This window comes from Ascaphus truei, chromosome 8 (genome assembly GCF_040206685.1).
Source record: "Ascaphus truei isolate aAscTru1 chromosome 8, aAscTru1.hap1, whole genome shotgun sequence".
Lineage (NCBI taxonomy): Eukaryota > Metazoa > Chordata > Amphibia > Anura > Ascaphidae > Ascaphus > Ascaphus truei.
In genome coordinates, this window is record NC_134490.1 from 78,331,344 (window position 1) to 78,352,465 (window position 21,122).

Genomic DNA, 21,122 nt, shown 5'->3' on the forward strand with positions numbered 1-21,122 from the left:
GTAAAGCTACCAATGACAGAGCTTCAGATCAGAACCAGCTCTAATACGATCCAAGCCCCTGTTACTCGTTTTAAATATCTGGGCATATGGTAGGACTCCAATTTAACATTTGGGTTGCACATTGATACCTTGACACTCAAAACCTATCCTAAAACTATGTGTACTTTACAGAAACAAATCCTCCCTAAGTCTGCTGATCACAAAGCACATCGCACAGTAGATGCCAATTATAGACTATGGGAATATAATATATTAATTAATATGGTAGAGAACCCTAAACTCACCTTGGCAAACTAGACATCCTCTACAATTCAATATGTCGCCTTGTCCTCGAATGTGACTACAACACACATCACTGCGAAATGCTCAAATAACTAGATTGGTCATCACTTGAGTCTAGGCGCAAAGTTCATCTTTCCTGTCTTGCCTTCAAAAACTTTCTGGGCAAGCTACCCAGCTACCTGAACAAGCTCCTCACCCCTACCACATGCAGCACTTATCTGAGATCTGACTCAGAAAGACTGTACATGGTCCCAAGGTTCAGCAAAGTATCCAGGCACTCCTCCTCTTACCGTGCACCCCACAACTGGAACAACCTACTGGAGACTCACTGCCACCACCAATCTAAGTTCTTTCAAAACTAAGGCTGTCTCACATTTTAATCTGGTCTGTAATGGTTTTACACCTAAAAGATAAAATATGTTAAACTGTTCATGCAATGTCTTTATACATATGTAAAGTAACCATGTATTGGTCATCATAACTGTGCCATACTTGAAAACGAGAGGTAACTCAATTAATTCCTGGTAAAACATTTGATAAATAAATAAATGTAATCTCCCTAGAAGCCAGGCAGTGAGGGCTAGAATAGAATGATTAATAACATTGAAAACTGGAATATAACAAAACCAGCGTCAATTCAATATAGTATTGTTCTCTACTGTAAGAAAGCATAAGTGTATTTTTGCTAGTAGGTCATGAAATGTGTTAAAATTTCTATTTGTTACTTTATTCATATGCAATGAGGTGTGCACACAGCTGTTGGATATATGTTCAGCCTTGCATTTGTCTGCTAGCCACAACCTTTGTACACAAATACACACCAAGTCAAAAATGTGAATATGACAATGCACCTTACATAAAGCGCTTTTAGTACCTGGAAATAATAATATTATTACATACACATACGTAATGCCCTAGATGAGGCAAAGACTTTGCAAGAGCTGAGCTGCTGGTCATTTATTTATAACATGTTGTACCAGGAAGTAATACATGGAGAGTTACCTCTGGTTTTCAAGTATGTCCTGGGCACAGTGTTATGACAAATAATACAGGATCATGGAATCGGAGGAGCCGCCAGTGCGAGGTTCTAGAGCAGCGGTGCGCAATCTGTGGGGCGCGACCCCCAGGGGGGGCGCGAGACTGCCGACGGGGGGCGCGGGGTTTACAGAGGCCCCGCGCGCTTCCCGAAGGCACTTAAATTAAGTGCCGGGGGAGCTGCAGGGCCTCTGTAAACCATACTTACCCGTGGCTCCAGCGGCTTCCTCCCGGCGTCGCCATGGCAACGCGGCGTCAAAATGACGCTGCGAGGTCATGTGACGTCACGTTGCTATGGCAACGTGACGTCATTACGCCGGAGCGCGGGTAAGTTGGGGTTGGGGGGGGGGGGGCGCGGGAGCGAGGGGACAGCCGTCAGGGGGGCGCAGGGAAAAAAGTTTGCGCCCCCCTGTTCTAGAGGACAGTTGGAATTTTGAACAGAATGCGAGAGCGAGAGCTATATTAACATGGATGCAAGGAGATGGCACTGTAAATAAATTTGTTTAAAGTGCCAAGTTCTCCTTCTGCCTCTCAATAGGAATTATGGTTACGTGTCCTACTGTATCTGTTTTGATAGATTTGAGGAACCGTGGAAGGGGGACCCTATAGCCAGATTGAAATGTCATCAACAGAAAAGTTACATATCATTGAAATCTACTAAAGAATTTGTTCTGAACTTCAAACTCTGGGAGTCCATGGTTTCAGCAATAAATTAAATTTACCACAAATGGGACCCTGGTTCTGATCTCAAAAAAAATGACATGACTGACACAAAACACTATGGCTTTTTGTTTAATATGATCATATTCTGCTACATTTCTGATGCAGAGAGAGTATTGCAACCTTCAGCAAATATGGTTTCCCCCATTATGGAATTTGCTTGTACACTGCAGTGACATGCAAATAAAATTGCCTTTTTATTAGATTCAATGTTCTCGCCTTCCTAAATCTTGCTTGATAAAAAGCATGAAACCATATTTCACACTTTCCCCCATCCAAGATAGACACACACACACACACACACACTTTTTTACGGCGCCATTTATTAGTTAGGAACAAAGTAAATACTAACAAACACATCTTATTGCAATTATAGTGTTTGCAAAGATCTGAAGTGTTATGTTTATTCTAAAATGTAACAAAAAGCTTTCAACAACACCACATTATAAGTTGCTTTTCAATGGGAATCCCTTCAAGTTAGTTTAAAGTATCCTAAGGTGACACAAAACTGGTTGAGAAACAGGATGACAATTTAACTTCTCATTATATAATACAGCTCAGACAAGGAGGCACTGGAAATGCTGAGCAAATCGCTGTGCTCTCATTGGCCGGGAGCTCACGCAGCACCAAAGCCAGATGTTGGGCTTCTTATGGGTTAAGTATCCTGCTTGGTTGACGCCTGAAGAAATAAAGTCTCAATAGCAGGAACTCACAGTACAGCAACTCAGTCATTCAAATGTGAAGACAAAATGCCCTATGGGTTTTTCTCTTGCTGTAATGTATTGGCCGCTTTATTGCAGAAAGGATCTGCCACGATTACAGTGCCTTGCTGGGCCCTCTGGCAGTGGAGGCGTCAAAGCTGCAATAAATGATACTAAACATTTTTCACTTATTCTATTTACAAACTTTCTTTACCTTCTACAGTGAGATACCTTTCTGGTTTATGCTGCAGCGATATATGCACGCATGTTTGTTAAAGTTACATATTTCAGCAGTGATAGGTGCTCGCATGTCTAATTAACTATGCAAGAGGTCTTTGCTTTTCTGTGCTGTTCTTAAAATCTTCCAAACTGTTGGACCTTAAGAGACATTTTGTGCAGGAAAACCATATTTCAGGCAAATGTTCTTGCCCAGTAAGGCCAGAAGACCACTCGTCTGAGACTAGGGAGTAGCAAAAAAGTGTTCACACAGGTCTCTCCACCTCGGTGGAAACAAGGTCAATGTAGATATGTATTTTTTTTCAGTTGCCAAGCTGATGTAAGCAAAACAGAGAGTTTGTTTAAAGTTAAAACCCCCAAATGATAATGCAGTCAGTGATTCAACTGAAAGCTATGCAGGATTCAAATACCACACAGCAGTGTAATTTGATATTTGTCATAGAAAAAAATGCTAGCCTTTTGTGAGTTAGAACAGAGTAAGACAACACACACAGACACACACAGTGTTGGCTTATGCTGCAACAGTAAAAATAACCTCCATCAAATAATAAAAAAAATATATATATTAACTTGTCTGACATTACATGGCAAGCAGACTGAAATATAACAAAAGAGGAACACAAAACGTTCTTATATTATGCACATTAAAGGCATGAGCCAAACATTCAACACTGGAATGATGTCACATGTCAGATTGTGTGGCCACACCAAGGATTCTATAAATTAAAAGGAGGGCGACTATACTATAGCATTGTTTCAATATAGGTTGGAACACAATTATTGAGACACACATTAATTACAGCCTGTGCCCCATGACTTTTAAAACGTGTATAGAGACACCATTACTATAGGAAAAGTCTCTCCTATTGGGCGACACTAGGGTGGAAAAAAAAAACCTGTGGCAAAAACAAACAACCCAGTAATTAAGACATGGAGGTGCTCTGCTGATTTGTAGGACTAGTTCATCAATAATGAAATGCAGGTATCTCGCCCTGAAAACTTCACACTTGATTTAAATAAAAGTAAAAAAAAAAAAAAAGTAACATTGACCCTACCCAAAAATGACGTTTGTCCTAAAAACCAGTTACCCCACTAATACCACCTGGAAGTCCAAACTCTTCAGTGCCTTCTTCATGCAGTGCTAAACAGGTTAATCATTGTGTGTACACACACACACACACACACACACACACACACACACACACACACTACTACACTACTACACAACAGCTCAATGTTATTAGTGAAACGCACGTTAAACTTATTGAAGCTGTGAAAGGCCATTTATTTGCAGTAAAGTGAAACAAATCAATACACAGCGCTCTCACACCGCTCTCACAACACTTACATTGCTAGGGTTCAATGCCAATATATTCACAAAGTCAGTGTGTCCTTGGGATTGCCAGTCACAGAAGCAGGAGTTAGTTTTTCATAAGCAAGTCAATGCAACAAAAAGAAACATTTCTTGATATCATTTAGCACAAGACCCTGATCTCGCAGCTGAACAAACCTCGAGTCCTCCCTTCATGGATAGCCTGGAGCAGATGTAATACACTTCAAGTTTAGAGAAACCCCTGATCATCCCAAACCGGACTGCTCCAGCAGCTCCCCCATCCCATTTACCATCAAGAAAGTCTGCACAGCTCACTTACCCTTAAAGTTGATGGTAGTTATAGGATCTGGCTTTCCCAGTTTGGTTTTAGGAATGTTAGTAGCCGATTCCACAATAACTTTCAACATTGTTGCAGGATTTTAGGGGGGAGACTTTAAATGGAGAAGTTGGAAGAGGCATCAGCTCCCGTGTGTGCAGGGAGCTCGCGTTCCTTGTTCTGTGGGGCAGAGCAGCTCCAGGCAACACTGCTGAGACTGGGGAAGCGGCCAAAGTAATTGTTACTTTAAGAGCTGGGTGGATCTCTGAGTGATTGCTTACTGAAGGCAATAGAAAAAAATACCTGTAAGCTGATCTCCTGGCCAGCCACTGTATTGTGAAAAAATGCAATGAGCAGGTCCCAGCCTGTGTATTCTTGTGCTCTGCTTGTCCACACAATGGTCTGTTTTTGTAGGTTTTTCCGCAGAATAGGTTTCTGCTGTGCAATGCTTTTAATTAGTGATGTGTGTAACCCTTTCGTTGCCTGAGCGGTTAGCATTGCTTCTCAAGCTAGAGGTCCAGGGTGGGCTTTGATGTGGCCCTTGAACGCTCTGCTCCTGCTAATTTCATACAGTTGCTAAGGCAGCTAAATGCAGTTTCTCAGTTGTAAGTTAAGGTGTTGTTAATATAGATATACACAAGAGAACTCTCTTCCCATGAGCGCTAAAGGCCATGTCTATACATACTGCGCTACATGTATGCACATACAGCTATCTCTTACACATACATATACTCTATGTAATTCCATCCCTATATATCAACAGGGGCCACATAGTATCCACACACACTTTTAGTAATGCAACACCCTCTCACATTTCCACACCTACCAACACCATTGATATACACTCCCACTCCACACACACCTTGTGTAAAGCGCTGTATATACTGTGGGCTCTTTATAAATACACACACACTCTCGCATAATACACAGGGGGAGGGATAGGTTTCAGTCACAGATACATTCCAAGATGTACTGTTTTTGAGTAAACCCTATGCTTGCTTCATTCAATGGTAACATCGCTGGATGAAGAGATCCGTGTATCTCAAAAGCTTGCACAAATAAAAGCATTTCCTTAGCCACAGAACAGTATCGCCTATTTATTTTATATATATATATATATATATATATATATATATATATAGTGCAGATGTGATAAAATATTGCAACACATTGAAATAGAATACATTTCAAGTGCAAAATGACACTACAAAAAGCTTGTGGCCCCTCTGATCTGACCTCTATGGGGAACAAGATAAAGAGCCCTCATGTGCAATGTGTCTCTTGCCCGTCCACCAGCGAGTTAGACTTTTTTTTGTTTTACTTTGTTTTCTTTGGTTGCATTAAGATATGAACAGAATAAAGCAGCCCCTTCTCCTAGCACCTACATTCATAATGAGTGTACACTTATTTAAGCACAATGCCCAAGCGTCCTTGGATTGTGCAGAAGAGTACACTTGTAAGAGTTTGGAAGCACAGGTGCATGAATAAAGACCTCACATGGTGAACCACTATATAGTGTCACAACCTTCAGCCAACATACACTTTGCCAAGATCAATACAGTCACCAGAACACTTCATTTGATTAAGATATTTTGAATGAACCCAGTAGCTACTATATGTTGGGGGGGGGGCTTTTGATTTGAAGGAATGTGCCTTGCAATGGTGCACAGGAATGTAGGTATATAGATCTAATGTCGCTGCTTTTTCAATCTACTGTATGTTAGGTGCATTAGTATTGCCTGGAGGTGTATTTACCATCCAGTTTGTTTAGACTGGGTGTGTTCCTTCCCTTGTCTGCTTTCAAGGTGGTTTGTTCTATTATGAATTATAAACTATATTTATTCCATTTCCTGTTTCTTCTTGAAGCAAGATAGATGAAACATGGAGAGGGGGAAGTACAATATGAAGGTATAAGCAATTCAGCACATGTAAAGTGTTAAACCATTCACTGTCAGGGCTTTGCAATGTGTCTCTATACCAGGCAAAGGGGGCAATTACATGATGAATGAATAAGGCTGCGTCCATAGAGGGGGAGCCACGCTCCTCCGCGCTGACGCTGAGGCTCGTCTGCGCAATCAGGAGCGATTGCATGAAGTAGTAGACGAGCCAGCATGCGCGATTGGGAGGCGGGGCACTGACGTCACTGGGCCAAATGCTCGTGCAGCGCTGACGTCAACGTCATGGCGCCAATGTCACGGCACCGTGACGTTGACGCTGCTTCGCTCTGATTGGAGGTTTTCAGCCGACAGCGTGCTCAGAAACAGGTTCTGCTGTCGGCTGAAAATCCCTGCGCCTCAGCACGCCTGCGGACGCTCGCGGGAGCCCCCTCTCAAGACATCCTCATTGAGGATGACGGGGCTCAGCGCTGACTGTCCTTCTATGGACGCAGCCAAAAATGTAAGTGATTGGTGTTATTAGACTAAATTTAAAATATATATATTTTTTCAAACTGTACTGTTTCCATGCAAAACCAATGATTTGAAAGGTTTCTAGAATCCTAATTTGTCAATTCTTAAATCTACAGATACATTGTTTTTCTTCTGGTCTTTGTAAAGCAATTATGATGCCCTCATTAGTACTGTAGCTAATAAGCGCAGATTCAGTCAATGGAAACAAAATAAGAAAAATATATTTTTTGCAAATAAGTCCAAATGCCTTTGGCCCAGCATGTGGGAATGTCTTCAAGGGGTTAGGCACCTTCATAAAGGTCATAGTTTTGCAGATCATGTATGTATAGTAAGCAATGTTTTTGTCACGTGACACGACTTAGTGTAAGAAGCATATAATCAGGGGTGTGAATCAAGGTACTGTACAAGAAAACACTGTCTATCCCTGCCATAGACCAGCAACAAAACACAGTATTACAGACCCCTCTAGCACGAAGGGTTTCAGTTATTTATTTATAAAATGTTTTACCAGTAAGTAATACATTGAGAGTTATCTCTTGTTTTCAAGTATGTCCTGGGCACAGAGTTATGATGACAAATACTGTACATGGTTATAAAAACATAGTTACATTAAGTGAACAGGGTTGTACATTATATACAAGACATTCCATGAACAGTTGAAGATAATATATGTTATAGGCTTATGTAACAGTTACAGACCAGATTAAAATGTGAGACAGCTTTAGTTTTGAAAGAATTTAGACTGGTGGCGGCTGTGAGAGTCTCCGGAAGATTGTTCCAGTTGTGGGGGGCACGGTAAGAGAAGGAGTAGCAGCCGGATACTTTGTTTATCCTTGGGACCATGAACAGTCTTTTGGAGTCAGATCTCAGATGATAAGTGCTGCATCTGGCTGATTACAGGTGTTAGAAAAAGCCTGCCTCTGAGACAGGAAGGGAGATTCCTTAGTCCACAACTGGGCTGAACCAAGGAAGGACGGATGTCTTGAGCGGCAAGCTGACAACAAGACAAAAGGGACAAGATTCTAAACCTGGAGCCTGATTTTGCCTTAGCACACAAGGGTGCGGATCCAAGAGAGCAGAGAAGCTTCCCGTACAGCAGCCCAGCTAACAGATAAGACTTTTCGTATAAGACTATTATCTATGTCTATGTATATTGATAAATGTCTCTATGATTTCGGCTGGTGAATCGCTGGGCTAACCACGCACTTAAAGAGAACTGGATCACAAGTGTATATATACTCCAGAGTGGAGCGGATTTTGTTTGCTGATTTACATGTTTGCTGTGTTTAAAGCAACATGCGCAATAAAGCCTTATTTTAATTTCACCTTAAAACAGTCTCCATTGCGTTCCTCTGAACACGTCTCTTACAAGGACAAAGAGGCATATTGAGTTGTAGATGGTATCAAGTTTGCTAAGGTGAGTTTGGGGTGCCGAGCCATATACTATGTCCCCGAAGTCTATAATTGGCATCAGCATCTGTTGTGCGATGCGTTCTGACCAGCAGGCTTGGGGAGTGTGAGGAATCTGGGAACACGACCCTTGCAGCATGTTCCCTCCTCTCTTACTTCAAGTACTGCAGATGCTGCTGCCTCCGCTCTTCCCGCCGCTGGTGCGCACACCCCTGCTCTGCTTACAGAGCGCGCGCGCACCCGCTCCTCTTTCAGAGTGTCACGGAGCAAAGCTCTGCCCCCTCGGTTGCGCCGCGCCTCCACGCTCGGTGCACACGCGTGACGTCGCGCAACTATCCCCAGCTGCGTGGCCAGCTACTAACGAGCCCCTTGTCTGCCTGCACCTATCCCAGCTTCTGCTGAGGCCGCGCCTCTGCTCCGCCTCTCAAGTCATTTCTCACTTCCTGTATAAAGACCCAGTCAGTGCTCAGTCTCATTGCTGAGCATAATCAAATGTAGCCTCTGCGTGTGCCTGTTGTGTCTAGCCCTGTCTTGTCTAGTTCTCTTGCAGTTAACTCTACGTGTACCGTCCTGGCTTCTTGTGGATTCTCTCTGGCTCTTGATCCCTGGTTACAAACTTCAACTACGAGTACCTCTCCAATCCCAGACCCTTGGCTTATGGACTACTACTACGTATACCTCTCCAACCCAGGACCCCGGCAAGTATTGGATTAACCTCTTCTCTCCTACCCAGACCCAGTAACGCTTACAGTCCACCTTCTGGGCACGCCCCTGCTGCTGTGGGTACATGGCATAGTCCTTCCCACCTCAGTGCCAGGGTCAGGTCTAGCTTTTGGGCTCGCGCAAGCGTTACAGGGAGGATTTGTACCTATAAAGTACATCTTGTTTGGCATACGTTTTGGATGTCAGGGTATCAATGTGCATCCCAAATGTTAAATGGGAGTCAAACCATAAGCCCAAATATTTGAAACTAGTAACAGGGGCTAGGATAGTATTATAGTTGGTTCTGATCTGGAGCTCATTCATTGGAAGCTTTAGAAATGTAGCCTTGATCCCAAATACAATTGTTACAGTCTTGTCAATGTTTAAAAACAGTTTGTTTTGGGAAATCCAATTTTCAAGTCTCTAAAAGTCAGATTGAAGTAGGTGTCCAAGGTTGAGAAGAGTAGTGGCCCCAGAACAGAGCCTTGAGGGACACCGTAGGTGATATCAAAGGGGTTGGAGTTAGAGCCCGAGATAGTCACATGTTGGGATCTACCTGATAGGTAGGAATGAAACCAGTTTAAAGCATGCTTCCCTATTCCAGAGCACTGGAGTTTGTTTAGCAAGATAACATGATCAACAGTATCAAAAGCCTTTGCAAAATCTAGGAATATTGCACCGGTGAGTTGTTCCATTCCACACTGTACCTCATTGCAAACCTTTAGGAGGGTAGTTACGGTGGACTGTTTGGAGCAAAAGCCAGATTGGAATTGACTAGGGAAATTTGTCTTGGTATAGTAATCGCTTAATTGTGAGTGAACACATTTTTCGATGACTTTGGATAGTATTAGGAGAAGACAGATTGACCTTTAGTTTGAGACAGTGTTTTTGTCCCCACTTTTGAAGATTGGGACAACTCTGGCAGTTTTCCAGGTCTTAGGGATATGGACTGAAGACAAGATAGAGTTGATTAGGGAAGCAAACGGTTTGTGAATGGCTGGGGCACCAAGTCGTAGGAACTTAGATTGCAGTAGGTCAGGTCCACATTGGCTGCTTAGTTTTAATTTGAGGATCACTTGTGTAATCTCCTCTTCAGATACTGGGACAAATTGAAAATTGTGGGTGGTGTTGGGAGAGGGTGAGGCTATAGGGTACTCCCAGAATGAGGTTCATGTTTGTAGTTCGGGTTGCGTTTCGCTAATAGGTTAATTGCACACCCCACAAAGTATTAATTGAAAGCATGTGCAATGTCAGTGGGATTTGTCAGAGTAATTTCCTCCTTAATGATATTATATGGTTGTTGATGGCTAGAAGGCTGGAATATATTGTTGATAACCTTCCAGAAGTTTGCTGGGTTTTATGTATTCTATGGTCAGAGTAATATTGTGCTTTTGCATGTCTTGTTTGCCTTGTGCACATATTCCGCAGGCATCTGTAGTTATTAAGCTCCTTGGTAGTGCCAGTAACTTTGTAGCTTCTCCACAGCCCATCTCTTAGATGGTAGAGCACTATAAGGTCGGTTGTTACCCACGGAAGGTGGGCCCCCGCACTCTTATTCTGCGTAGTAAATGACTTTATTATAAATCATACATGCAGCAGATTTGTGGGCATTAATTAATGAAATTATTGGAGCTGAAATCTCAGACCTGCCCAAACCTTCATTTCAAACAGACAGCAGTATGACAAAAAATAATGTCACATTTATAGGACTGCCTGTACAGTATTACAGAAGCAATCTCCCAGAAGCCTGGATGAGTTTAACTGTTCTAATGTTAGTATCTCACCCCCTGAGCATGTCCTGCTCTATAAGAAAATCATGTTTTGTTTATTTTAAACTCTCGCTTTTGAGGTTACCACAGTAGACTGCATTGGGCTTTAAGGAAAGCTCAATTTTTAGCTCCCAGGCAGTTAAACCGCTTACAGTATATCAAATTTTACAAATAAAAAAAGCATTGGAAAGGGCAAGAACATATCTCTTAAATTAAGTAAAATATAGTAATCACATGCAAACAAAAGGGTGTCAGCCGCTTTAACCCATATCTTTATTCTCTGATGTTTCCCATGTTATTGTGCTATTAAAAGTGTGTTTGGCTGAGAGATGGAGTAACACTTCAAGGGGGATTTCTTAGAAAACTATATTTCAAACTACAACTCATAACTATAGGAATAGGGTGACCATACATCCCGAATTTTCATTTAAAGTTCCTGTATCCAGACAATTTTCTCAAAATCGTTCAAATATCCCAGTTTTTGGCATTTTTCTGTTTTGATGGTAGAAGAGGGAGGGGGCCGCTCCAGCGGTCCGACCCAGAAGTCAGGCACAACCTCCGGTGCCGGTCACCTGGACGGGATCTCCCTGCTCCACAGGTGGGGACTTTTAACTGAGAGGGGAGAAAAAAAGGTGGGTGGGGGGAGTGTGTGTGAGAAAGGGGGAGAGAGGGAGGGGAAGTGTATGAGGGGGCATGGAGAGGGAAGATGGGGGGAGGGAGGGTAGAATAAACTGAAATAAATCAATAATACAGCATAAATGGGGATGGTATTAGACAATTACCATTCTAATATTTATGTTGAAGTGATGTCATTTGTTTTGCAAGTCATTTTTTCACGTGTCCCGATTTCTACTTGTGAAAATCTGGTCATCCTGCGTAGGAGCCAATTTCATTTGTTGCATATATATGTATTTTAGATTTTGGAAGATATGACTAACTCTTTACACCCACTGTTCCCAAGGCATTACCCTGCTCCAAGGCCTACTTCCCTTCTTTACAGCAAAGCATCACAGACACTATAGAGGTCTGCCTGCTGAACACTATGCAGGCAGAATCCATAATATAAAGCACTACAGGCACTTCATTTAAACCACACTTAAAGGGGCGCTGTGCACACGTCTGTCTTTCAAACTCACTTCAGCTTTGATCTTGAGCTGTTGCACAATTCCATTAATGAAGTGGAGATTATACAGAACACATGTGTAAATGTCTGCTATTTTATGTTGAGCAATATCCCTGTGTGTGTTTTTGTTTGCGCTCTGACATAAAGTACATATGCGTTAGAACATGCTACTTTAAAACTACCTAATTTCTGTAAGGTTTATGTCAGCCAGCAATATACTGCGGATAGAGTAAGGCTAAGGGGCTGCTGTAAGAATGTAGTGCTTTAGTTAAAACAAGTCTTTATGAAGCATTTTATGCTGTCTGCTGTTCATCCCGACACATTTCTAATATTCTACAGACATACACTTCTCTGGTTAACCAGGACATTTAGTCGGTTTATGCTGCTTATTGGTTTGGACCATTTTCATTTTGAATGTTCCCACATTGGATTTTTAAAGACCTTTATAAAAATGCATAAACATCCCATTTAAAAAAACAAACAGGTGTAAGCACTTTTTATGCAATATACTGGAAATAGATTGTAAGCTCTTAAGGCAGATGTTCCTTTTTGTCAGTGTTCAGTTGTATGTCTGGTGTTCTTGGCCTTCCATTGTGTCACTGAGATTTGTGATATTTGTACAGCTAACGTATAAAGTATACATGGTTGACACTGCAAAAAGAAAATAATGTGGAATGAAATGAATAGCATCACAAAATGAGTTTATACAATGTTTTATATGTATGTATACACACACACACACACTGGAATTTATTTACTCGTTTACTGTGCAGTAATCCTAATTTTAGACCACCTACATTCAATGTCTCATAGATCATCTTTTTGTGGTGAGGTTTTGCTGAGCTCATACTTTCTTACTGAATGCAGCACTGGGACCCTTACAGCTAATGGCGGATTAAGACAATCTGGGGGCCCCAGGCACCAAGACTTTGGGGGCCTTTCATCACGGCGTCGACACGTCGGGTCGCCATGACAAAGCAAGGCTGCAGGAGGAGGGCCATTCCGGAGAAGGTAATAGACACCCCTCTCTCTCTCTCTTACACACATACTTTACCTGGGGTGAGGTCCGGGGACTCTGCAGCTCCCTCCTCCAGCTCCCTCCACCGGTTGGAATGTATGGCAGACAGTGACCGCCGGGCTGCTGCATGGGGGGCTGGGGAGCCGTAGCACCGGCCTGCCATAGACACGTACCTAATGGGTAGCCCAGCACCATCTCAAAATAACAAATAATAACACATTGGTTATAGATCATATGTTCTGCTAAGCTCAGAACTCCCTGCTGATTGTGCTTGCAAGTACGTATGTATCCTTGTAATTTTGTATGTAGCCAGGTCCCCTATGGCTCCCCGTTTTCCCCTCCTCACCCTCCGTGGTGGTTGTGGGTGGTGATGGGCTGGCCGGCGGCTCCTTATTCAGGGCGCCGCCATGTTGCGTGTACTCTCGCATGCGCAGTGTAGTCGCGCGTGCGCAGGACAGTGCCGTCGGCCATGTTAGGGGTGGCACATGTTCACACATGCGCAAGGAGTACCGGTGTACCCGCGGCGGCCATTACAGCAATGCAGGGCCTTCCCGAGATCGCGCCTGCACAGACACAAGTAGCGGCGGCCATTACATAGATGTGCAGGCACAGGGAGACATGCACATGCGCAGTAGACATCGCGCACGTGGCCCCAATGGTAAAGAGGACCATGGAGGACTACAGCCCCCAGAATGCATAGATGCAGGTAGGCAACCTGATGCCAGGGAGCCAATAGGGCTGCAGGATTCCCTGGAAGGGGGGGATATGTTGGCGCGCTCAGAGAAAGGAAGTCAGTTGGGGCTGGAATACAAAAGAGCAAACAGTCCTGGGCGCACTGACTTGTAAAATGATACCAGTCTCTGGATGCAAAACAGTCCTTGGATTAAGATGGTAATACGGGTCAGTTTGGCATGAGAAGCTTGCTGTAATTCCTTAAATACAGATAAGTTCTGCGGAGACAAAAAAACAAACAGAAAACACCATTGCGCAGTATCTTTTGCAAAGGAGCTCATGCACTCTGTCACTAACTACTTACATTCAGTAAGCAGTAAAGGACACTTAAAGGTATCTTTATCTTGTACTGCAGGACATAAGTCTGGTTGGAGCTGTGTCACAGACAGGGAGGGTGGGTATGTGTAGGGAGCCAGTGGCTCATACATTTGGCCAGACATCCCCCTTAGGTCCCAGCTAGGCCCCAACTCACCTCAGCATGTGGTTGCTATAGGGACTCCCCTTAGGACAGGGTCCTGTAGAACCTAGGCAAGTGAGGGTCCAGCCAAGAAGTGTGTATATCCTGGACTTGCTGTTGTGAAGGTGAATTATCCTCTGCTGAAGCAGAGGCAGAGACTGTCCAAAGGTGGATCACTCCAGACGGGAGCCACCCACCGTTGAGGCGTCTTGGAGCATCTCCTGGAGCAAGGGATTCCAAGTCAAGCATCTGCGTGCCCGGCTGTGGACACATCCGGCAGGTACAGTCAAGTCACCAAGTGCACCACCATACCGGTTTACACAGGCATTGATCACGCCTAGAGTTGTGGGACTCTTGGGGCTCTGGGTACATGTGTTGGGTGGGAATACGGGAATGGGCTTAAGGTCCGGCGAGACAATGAGTAGTTGTGCCTATTAGTGTCATAGAAGGACACTGTCATATTGTTTATGCATGTTGTATTGTGTTTATCTGCCCCTATAGTAAACTATTTATATATACTCCGGTGTATGTGGTTACTATATGCGGATCCTGTGTCAGGGGCATTCTACCCTTAGAATCCTACACAGGTGGAGGCGCTGTTTATGTAAGGTCGTTCCAGAGGATACACCCCAGGCTCTCACTGGCGTAGGTTCAGGTCTCCTGTGAACCTGACAGGTAAAGCACCACACCTGGTAATACATATAGATTCCCCTCACGTGCATCTTACCTGCGATGGGGGGGGGGGGGGGGGTGGGGGCGGACGGATGGGCAAACTGTGTTACATGTATATCATTGTATTATGTTACCCATTGTGCAGTAGAGTACGTTTGTACCTTCCAATTATACAATAGGAATAAAATATATGTATATATGTATAGGGATGTCAACACTATTGGTAAGAGCATTGTTTTGTTTAATTTTGCCTTTCAGCAATTTGGGCATCCACACTGTGATCTTAGCCCTGTTAGCATGCTTTTCAGTTTGTGTTTATTGGATGAACATAGAAATGATACTCAGATATTGCTGTATATTAGCGTTCAAAATAACAGGTTCTCCTTCAGAGTGCCTTACTAAAATGACATGGAAGAATCATACCTCATGCTATATACAGGTCAGTAACTATGTACTTAAGTTAATGTAAATTCAAATGTGGTGAATATTTGCACAGCAGCACTAGGACACTGTGATGACTTGAATTTAATACTAGGGTTACAGCATATGAGTCACAAAAGAGTAATCTTATTGGGCACATACATGATACAAAAGATCAAAGTGGGATGGGCTGGACGCAAAAACTATGCGAAAGCACTCCACAACTCACCGGGGTGATTAAAAATTAAAAAAAGATTTATTAAACTACATAAAAACAAATGGACATACTACAACAAAACAAGGGGATAGCACTCCCACGCGTTTCACGTTTCTACAGCGCTTTCTCAAGGAGTATGCAGTAACACAATGAAATGGATTATATAGCTCCTCCTGTGTTAACTGAGACAACTGAAATCAATCACGCAATTGTAAACCAACATTATGAGTAGAACACATAAACCAATCCCAATGTTACTTTGAATGCAAAGAGTAAACAAGACAAAATCCTTATATAAATATATCAGTGATATAATAATATTATTACTAAACATACAAGGAAAAGATCATAATCTGTGAAATGATCAGGTAAAAGTATCTAAGTGTCAGAAACATCAGAAATGGCAAAGACAAATGCATACAAGTTCTCATTATAAATCATCATTCAAGGTAGATCTACCTGCACTTCCGTCACCTGAAGGCGATTTACTGCAAGGGAAATTTTCGTTTGGTAGGTGCCAGCAAAGAAGTTTCACTTTATATATTTATGTGTGTGTGTATGTATATATATATATATATATATATTGTGACAGAAACCAGGGGTTGGTAATAAATTCCGTATATAGGGCTCCCAGGATACTAGACAGTTTCTATCCTGTTTGGCCTGGGAGTGCAGCCTTATAATACATACACTCCATCCCACAGTTTGGCAAGCGCTGGAACTGAGGGATGAGAGATCCAGACCAGAGTTTGTCTGCTGCCTGATTTCTGTCACCTGTCATGCTAATTAGGAATCAGGTATGAAAGACTGATTTCCTGTTTGCTCTGGGCTCCCCACAAGAGCCAGGAGGCTGGAAGGCTGCTGAACTACAGAGGGGAGAAGCCTCTTCCCCAAACAGGTTCAATCTTTCTGTTCATTTGTGTAAGACTGCAAAAGTACCGTGTTTTGATGTTGGAAGTGGAAAAGCCACTTCCAACCCTGAGTCAGGGATATCTAAGTTAAGTTATCGCTCAGGTGAGCAGCTTTTGTTTTGATCTGTTTTCTGTTGTATGCACTGTGGCAGTCTCAGTGCCTGGGACTGAATAAACCAGGCATAGCCTGTTTAAAGGAACAGTACGTGACGCCTCATCATTTAACCTACCCTAAAAGACCGTGTTCTAAACAGTCCCGGACAAACGACGGAGCCCCGGAGTAAGCCGTTTGTCACATATGGTGGAGAATGCGGGCAGAGCACTAGGGGGTCTGCGGGTTGAAGAACTTTGAAAAAAAAAAAAAAAAAAGTTTTTTTCATCCTCTGCAAACAAGATGGAAGACGTGGTGGGTGCACTGGTACGCAATGTCGCTGCCCAGAAAGACACGAATGAAACCCAGCAACAGCTGTTAATAGCCCAGCAAGAAACTAATGCAAACCAGCAGCAGACGAATGCAGCCCAGCAACAGCTGCTAATAGCCCAGCAAGAGATTAATGCCAACCAGCAACAGGTGAATGCCAACCAGCAACAGGCGAATGCAAACCAGCAACAGACGAATGAAGCCCTGCAAAACGCGAATGCAAACCAGCAAGAGACAAACCGCTTGCTGAGAGAGGAGCAACAGCGGTTCGCTCAGGGCTTACAGCAGGAACTCGAGATCCTGAGGGGGACTATCAGTAACCTTCCACTGGCAGTGGCAGCCCCAGTTCCGAAAATGACCAGGGCAAGCCACTACCTTCAGAAGATGGGACCCTCGGATGATGTGGAAGCCTATCTTCTCACGTTTGAACGCACGGCACAGAGAGAGGGATGGCCAGAAGCTGAGTGGGCTGGTCTAATCGCACCCTTCCTAAGCGGCGAACCCCAGAAGGCTTACTTTGATCTAGAGCCAGCCGAAGCTAACGTCTATGCAAAATTGAAGTTCGAGATCCTCGCCCGCCTCGGCGTAACCACGGCTGTTCGCGCCCAAAGGTTTCACGCATGGTCCTTCACGATGGATAAAGCCACCCGAAGCCAGATGTATGACCTCATCCACCTCGCCCGGAAGTGGCTACAACCCGAGATCAACTCAGCCAGCCACATCGTGGAACGGTTGGTCATGGACCAGTTCTTGAGGAAACTTCCCTCTGCCTTACGCCGTTGGGTCAGTCGGAGTGACCCCCACAATGCGGATGAGCTTGTGGCCCTCGTAGAAAGGTACAATGCAGCAGAAGAGCACCCGCAACCCACAGTCGTGGAGCAACCCCACTACCCGAGGTTCCAGGACTCTTCCAGAGACGGTAAAAGGGTACCGGGGTTAAGGGGCGCTGAAGAGCGGCGACCACCTTCACGCAGCACCAGCAACAGTGGTTCGCACACTAAGGGCAATAGCCAACATGGGGAGCCGGGAAAAGGCTCTAAGTGGGACACAGACTATGTACCTAAATGTGTAAATTGTCATGAGAGGGGCCACACAGCAAAAATCTGCCCACTAAATGATGAGCCCATGCAATGCAACAGCGTGGAACCTTATTCGCTGTTGTCCCAATGTATGGGCCCTAGCCCAGAGGACCCCTTGAATAACCATCTGTGGGCATTTGTAAAGGTTAATGGTAAGAGGGTTCGGGCACTTCTTGACTCTGGGAGCATGGTCACACTAGTGTCCGAATAACTCTTGCCCATTAAGAAGAAACAGGGAAACAGTTCACAAAGAGTGGCAATTTGTTGTATACATGGGGATAATCATGAATATTCCACTGTTGATGTTTTTTTTGAAACAGAGTTTGGTTCTTTAGATTTCAAGGTGGGTATTGTACCCAAACTGGCACATGATGTGTTAATAGGGACCGACTTTCCCCATTTTCTAAAAATGTGGTCCCCCGCTCAGAATAGCGCCCAGAGTTTAATAGCGGACCATAACGAAGTATTAGAAGAAACAAATCCTTTCCCTTTTTCAGAAATGGAGGTTGACGAGGGCCCAAATAAGAAGGGGGAAAAGGAGGAGTGCTGTAAAATTCCCTTCCCCATCACTACTTTGGTAGGGAATACCCCAAATCAAGATGTTGAGCAGACACTTACCAACCCAGAACCGGATAAGACCCTCGCTGACCTAGAGGTCAGTCCTGGGAGTTTTAAGAAGGCCCAGTGGGAGGACCCCACATTAGCGGTAGCAAGGGGAAATATACGGGACCAGAATAGTACTCCTGGCCAACCAGATAGGTCACTTGCTTACCCCTACTTCGAGGTAGAGAACGACCTAGTATATCGGGTTGATAAAAGGAAATCAGTTACAACTAAACAATTGTTGGTACCACGGACATTCCGTAACGTAGTATTACACCTCGCACATAGTCATCCATTGGGGGGACACCTAGGGGTGGAAAAGACAAAAGAAAAGGTTCTCCGAAGCTTCTATTGGCCTGGGGTTCTGGCAGAAATTACGAATTATTGTTCCTCATGCCCAGAATGTCAGATCACCGCCCTGTTCAAGGCGTACCGCAGCCCATTGGTACCCCTTCCCATAATAGAGGTACCATTTGACCGGATTGCTATGGATCTAGTAGGACCCCTAATAAAGTCTGCTAGGGGACATCAGCATATATTGGTAATATTAGATTATGCCACCCGATATCCGGAGGCAGTTCCCCTACGTAGCACCTCAGCTAAAAACATAGCAAAAGAGTTAGTAGTTCTGTTTTCCCGGGTCGGGATTCCTAAAGAGATTCTATCTGACCAGGGAACACCATTTATGTCCCAAGTAACGAAAGAGCTATGTAAACTCCTAAAAATCAAGCATCTCAGAACCTCAGTCTATCATCCACAAACAGATGGTTTAGTGGAAAGGTTCAATAAAACCTTAAAGAGCATGTTACGGCGAGCGGTTGATAAAGATGGGAAAAACTGGGATTGTTTGTTACCGTACCTGTTATTTGCCATTAGGGAAGTTCCCCAATCATCCACAGGCTTCTCCCCGTTTGAACTATTGTATGGCCGACACCCAAGGGGCTTACTGGATATAGCCAAAGAGACTTGGGAACACGAGGTTACCCCTTACAGAAGTGTAATAGAGCATGTTGCCCAGATGCAGGACCGCATTGCTGCAGTCCTACCCATAGTGAGGGAACACATGGAGAAAGCTCAAGAAGCACAGAGGAATACATATAATAAGGGTGCTAGGGTCAGAATTTTTTCTCCAGGTGATAGGGTACTAGTTCTGGTTCCCACCGTGGAGAGTAAATTCCTTGCTAAATGGCATGGGCCATATGAGGTCTTGGAAAGAGTGGGAGAAGTAAATTATAAGGTAAGACAGCCAGGTAGGAGGAAACCTGAGCAAATTTACCATATAAACCTACTCAAGCCCTGGAAAGATAGAGAAGTCTTGTTAACCCTAGTACCCCCAGGTCCGTCAGAGAATCAAGAAACTGACCCAGAGGTTAGCATAGCTGAAACCCTGTCTGTTCATCAGAAACGAGAGGTTCAGAATTTAGTGAAAAGAAACAAAGAAATCTTCTCTATACGGCCAGGTAGAACTAGCGTAATTGAACATGACCTAGTCTCTGAACCGGGGGTCCGAGTTAACCTTAAACCGTACCGAATCCCAGAGGCCAAAAGAAAGGCTATAAGTTTAGAGGTTAAAAAAATGCTAAAACTAGGTGTAATTGAGGAATCCCAAAGTGGGTGGAACAGCCCTATAGTCTTAGTCCCAAAGCCAGATGGTACAACAAGGTTTTGTAATGACTACCGGAAACTAAACGCGGTGTCAAAATTTGATACTTATCCTATGCCCAGGGTAGATGAACTTGTAGAGAGACTGGGCAAAGCCCGATATCTCACAACCCTAGACCTAACAAAAGGGTACTGGCAGGTTCCCCTCACAGAAAGGGCAAAAGAAAAGACAGCCTTCTCAACCCCAGACGGCCTCTTTCAGTATAAGGTGTTGCCTTTTGGCTTACATGGAGCTCCCGCCACATTCCAAAGAATGATGGATAAAATTTTAAAACCACATGCTCGGTATGCTGCCGCCTACCTGGATGATGTGGTAATCCATAGTGAAGATTGGCAATCCCACCTTCCAAAGGTCCAAGCTGTGCTTGACGCAGTCCGGTCTGCTGGACTAACTGCTAACCCCGCTAAATGCACTATTGGTCTGGAGGAGGCCAAGTATCTGGGATATTCTATTGGCAGAGGTTTACTCAAACCCCAAACACTCAAAGTGGAGGCGATACAAAATTGGCCAAGGCCAGTTACAAAAAAACAAGTAAGGACCTTTTTGGGGTTAATTGGGTACTATAGAAGGTTTATTCCCAATTTTGCAACTAAGGCAACCCCACTAACTGACCTCACAAAAGCAAGAGGACCGCTAATGGTAAAGTGGTCCCCCGAAACCGAACAGGCCTTTAGAAGCCTGAAAGAAGCTCTCTGTGCCCAACCAGTGTTGGTCACACCTGACTTCTCCAAAGAGTTCGTAGTCCAAACCGACGCATCTGAGGTAGGGCTGGGGGCGGTACTCTCCCAGGAGTCTCAAGGTGAGGAGCACCCCATCCTTTATTTAAGTAGGAAACTAAATCCCCAGGAGAAAAATTACTCCATAGTAGAGAAAGAGTGTCTCGCAATAAAGTG

The 21,122-nt window shown here is 44.0% G+C and overlaps 1 protein-coding gene across 9 annotated transcripts in view; it reads right to left on the bottom strand.

Moving 5' to 3' along the window:
- Positions 1 to 4,859, bottom strand: part of MYOF (myoferlin) — a 135,932-nt gene extending 131,073 nt beyond the window's left edge. For 8 of the 9 annotated variants that reach the window (XM_075612790.1, XM_075612784.1, XM_075612789.1 and 5 more), the window contains exon 1: positions 4,628 to 4,859. In XM_075612790.1, coding sequence (XP_075468905.1) covers positions 4,628 to 4,715 — 88 coding nt within the window. In that variant the 5' untranslated portion in view covers positions 4,716 to 4,859. The remainder of the gene's footprint in view (positions 1 to 4,627) is intronic. The other variant, XM_075612787.1, reaches the window with a different exon arrangement.
- Between the last annotated feature and the right edge of the window lie 16,263 nt (positions 4,860 to 21,122).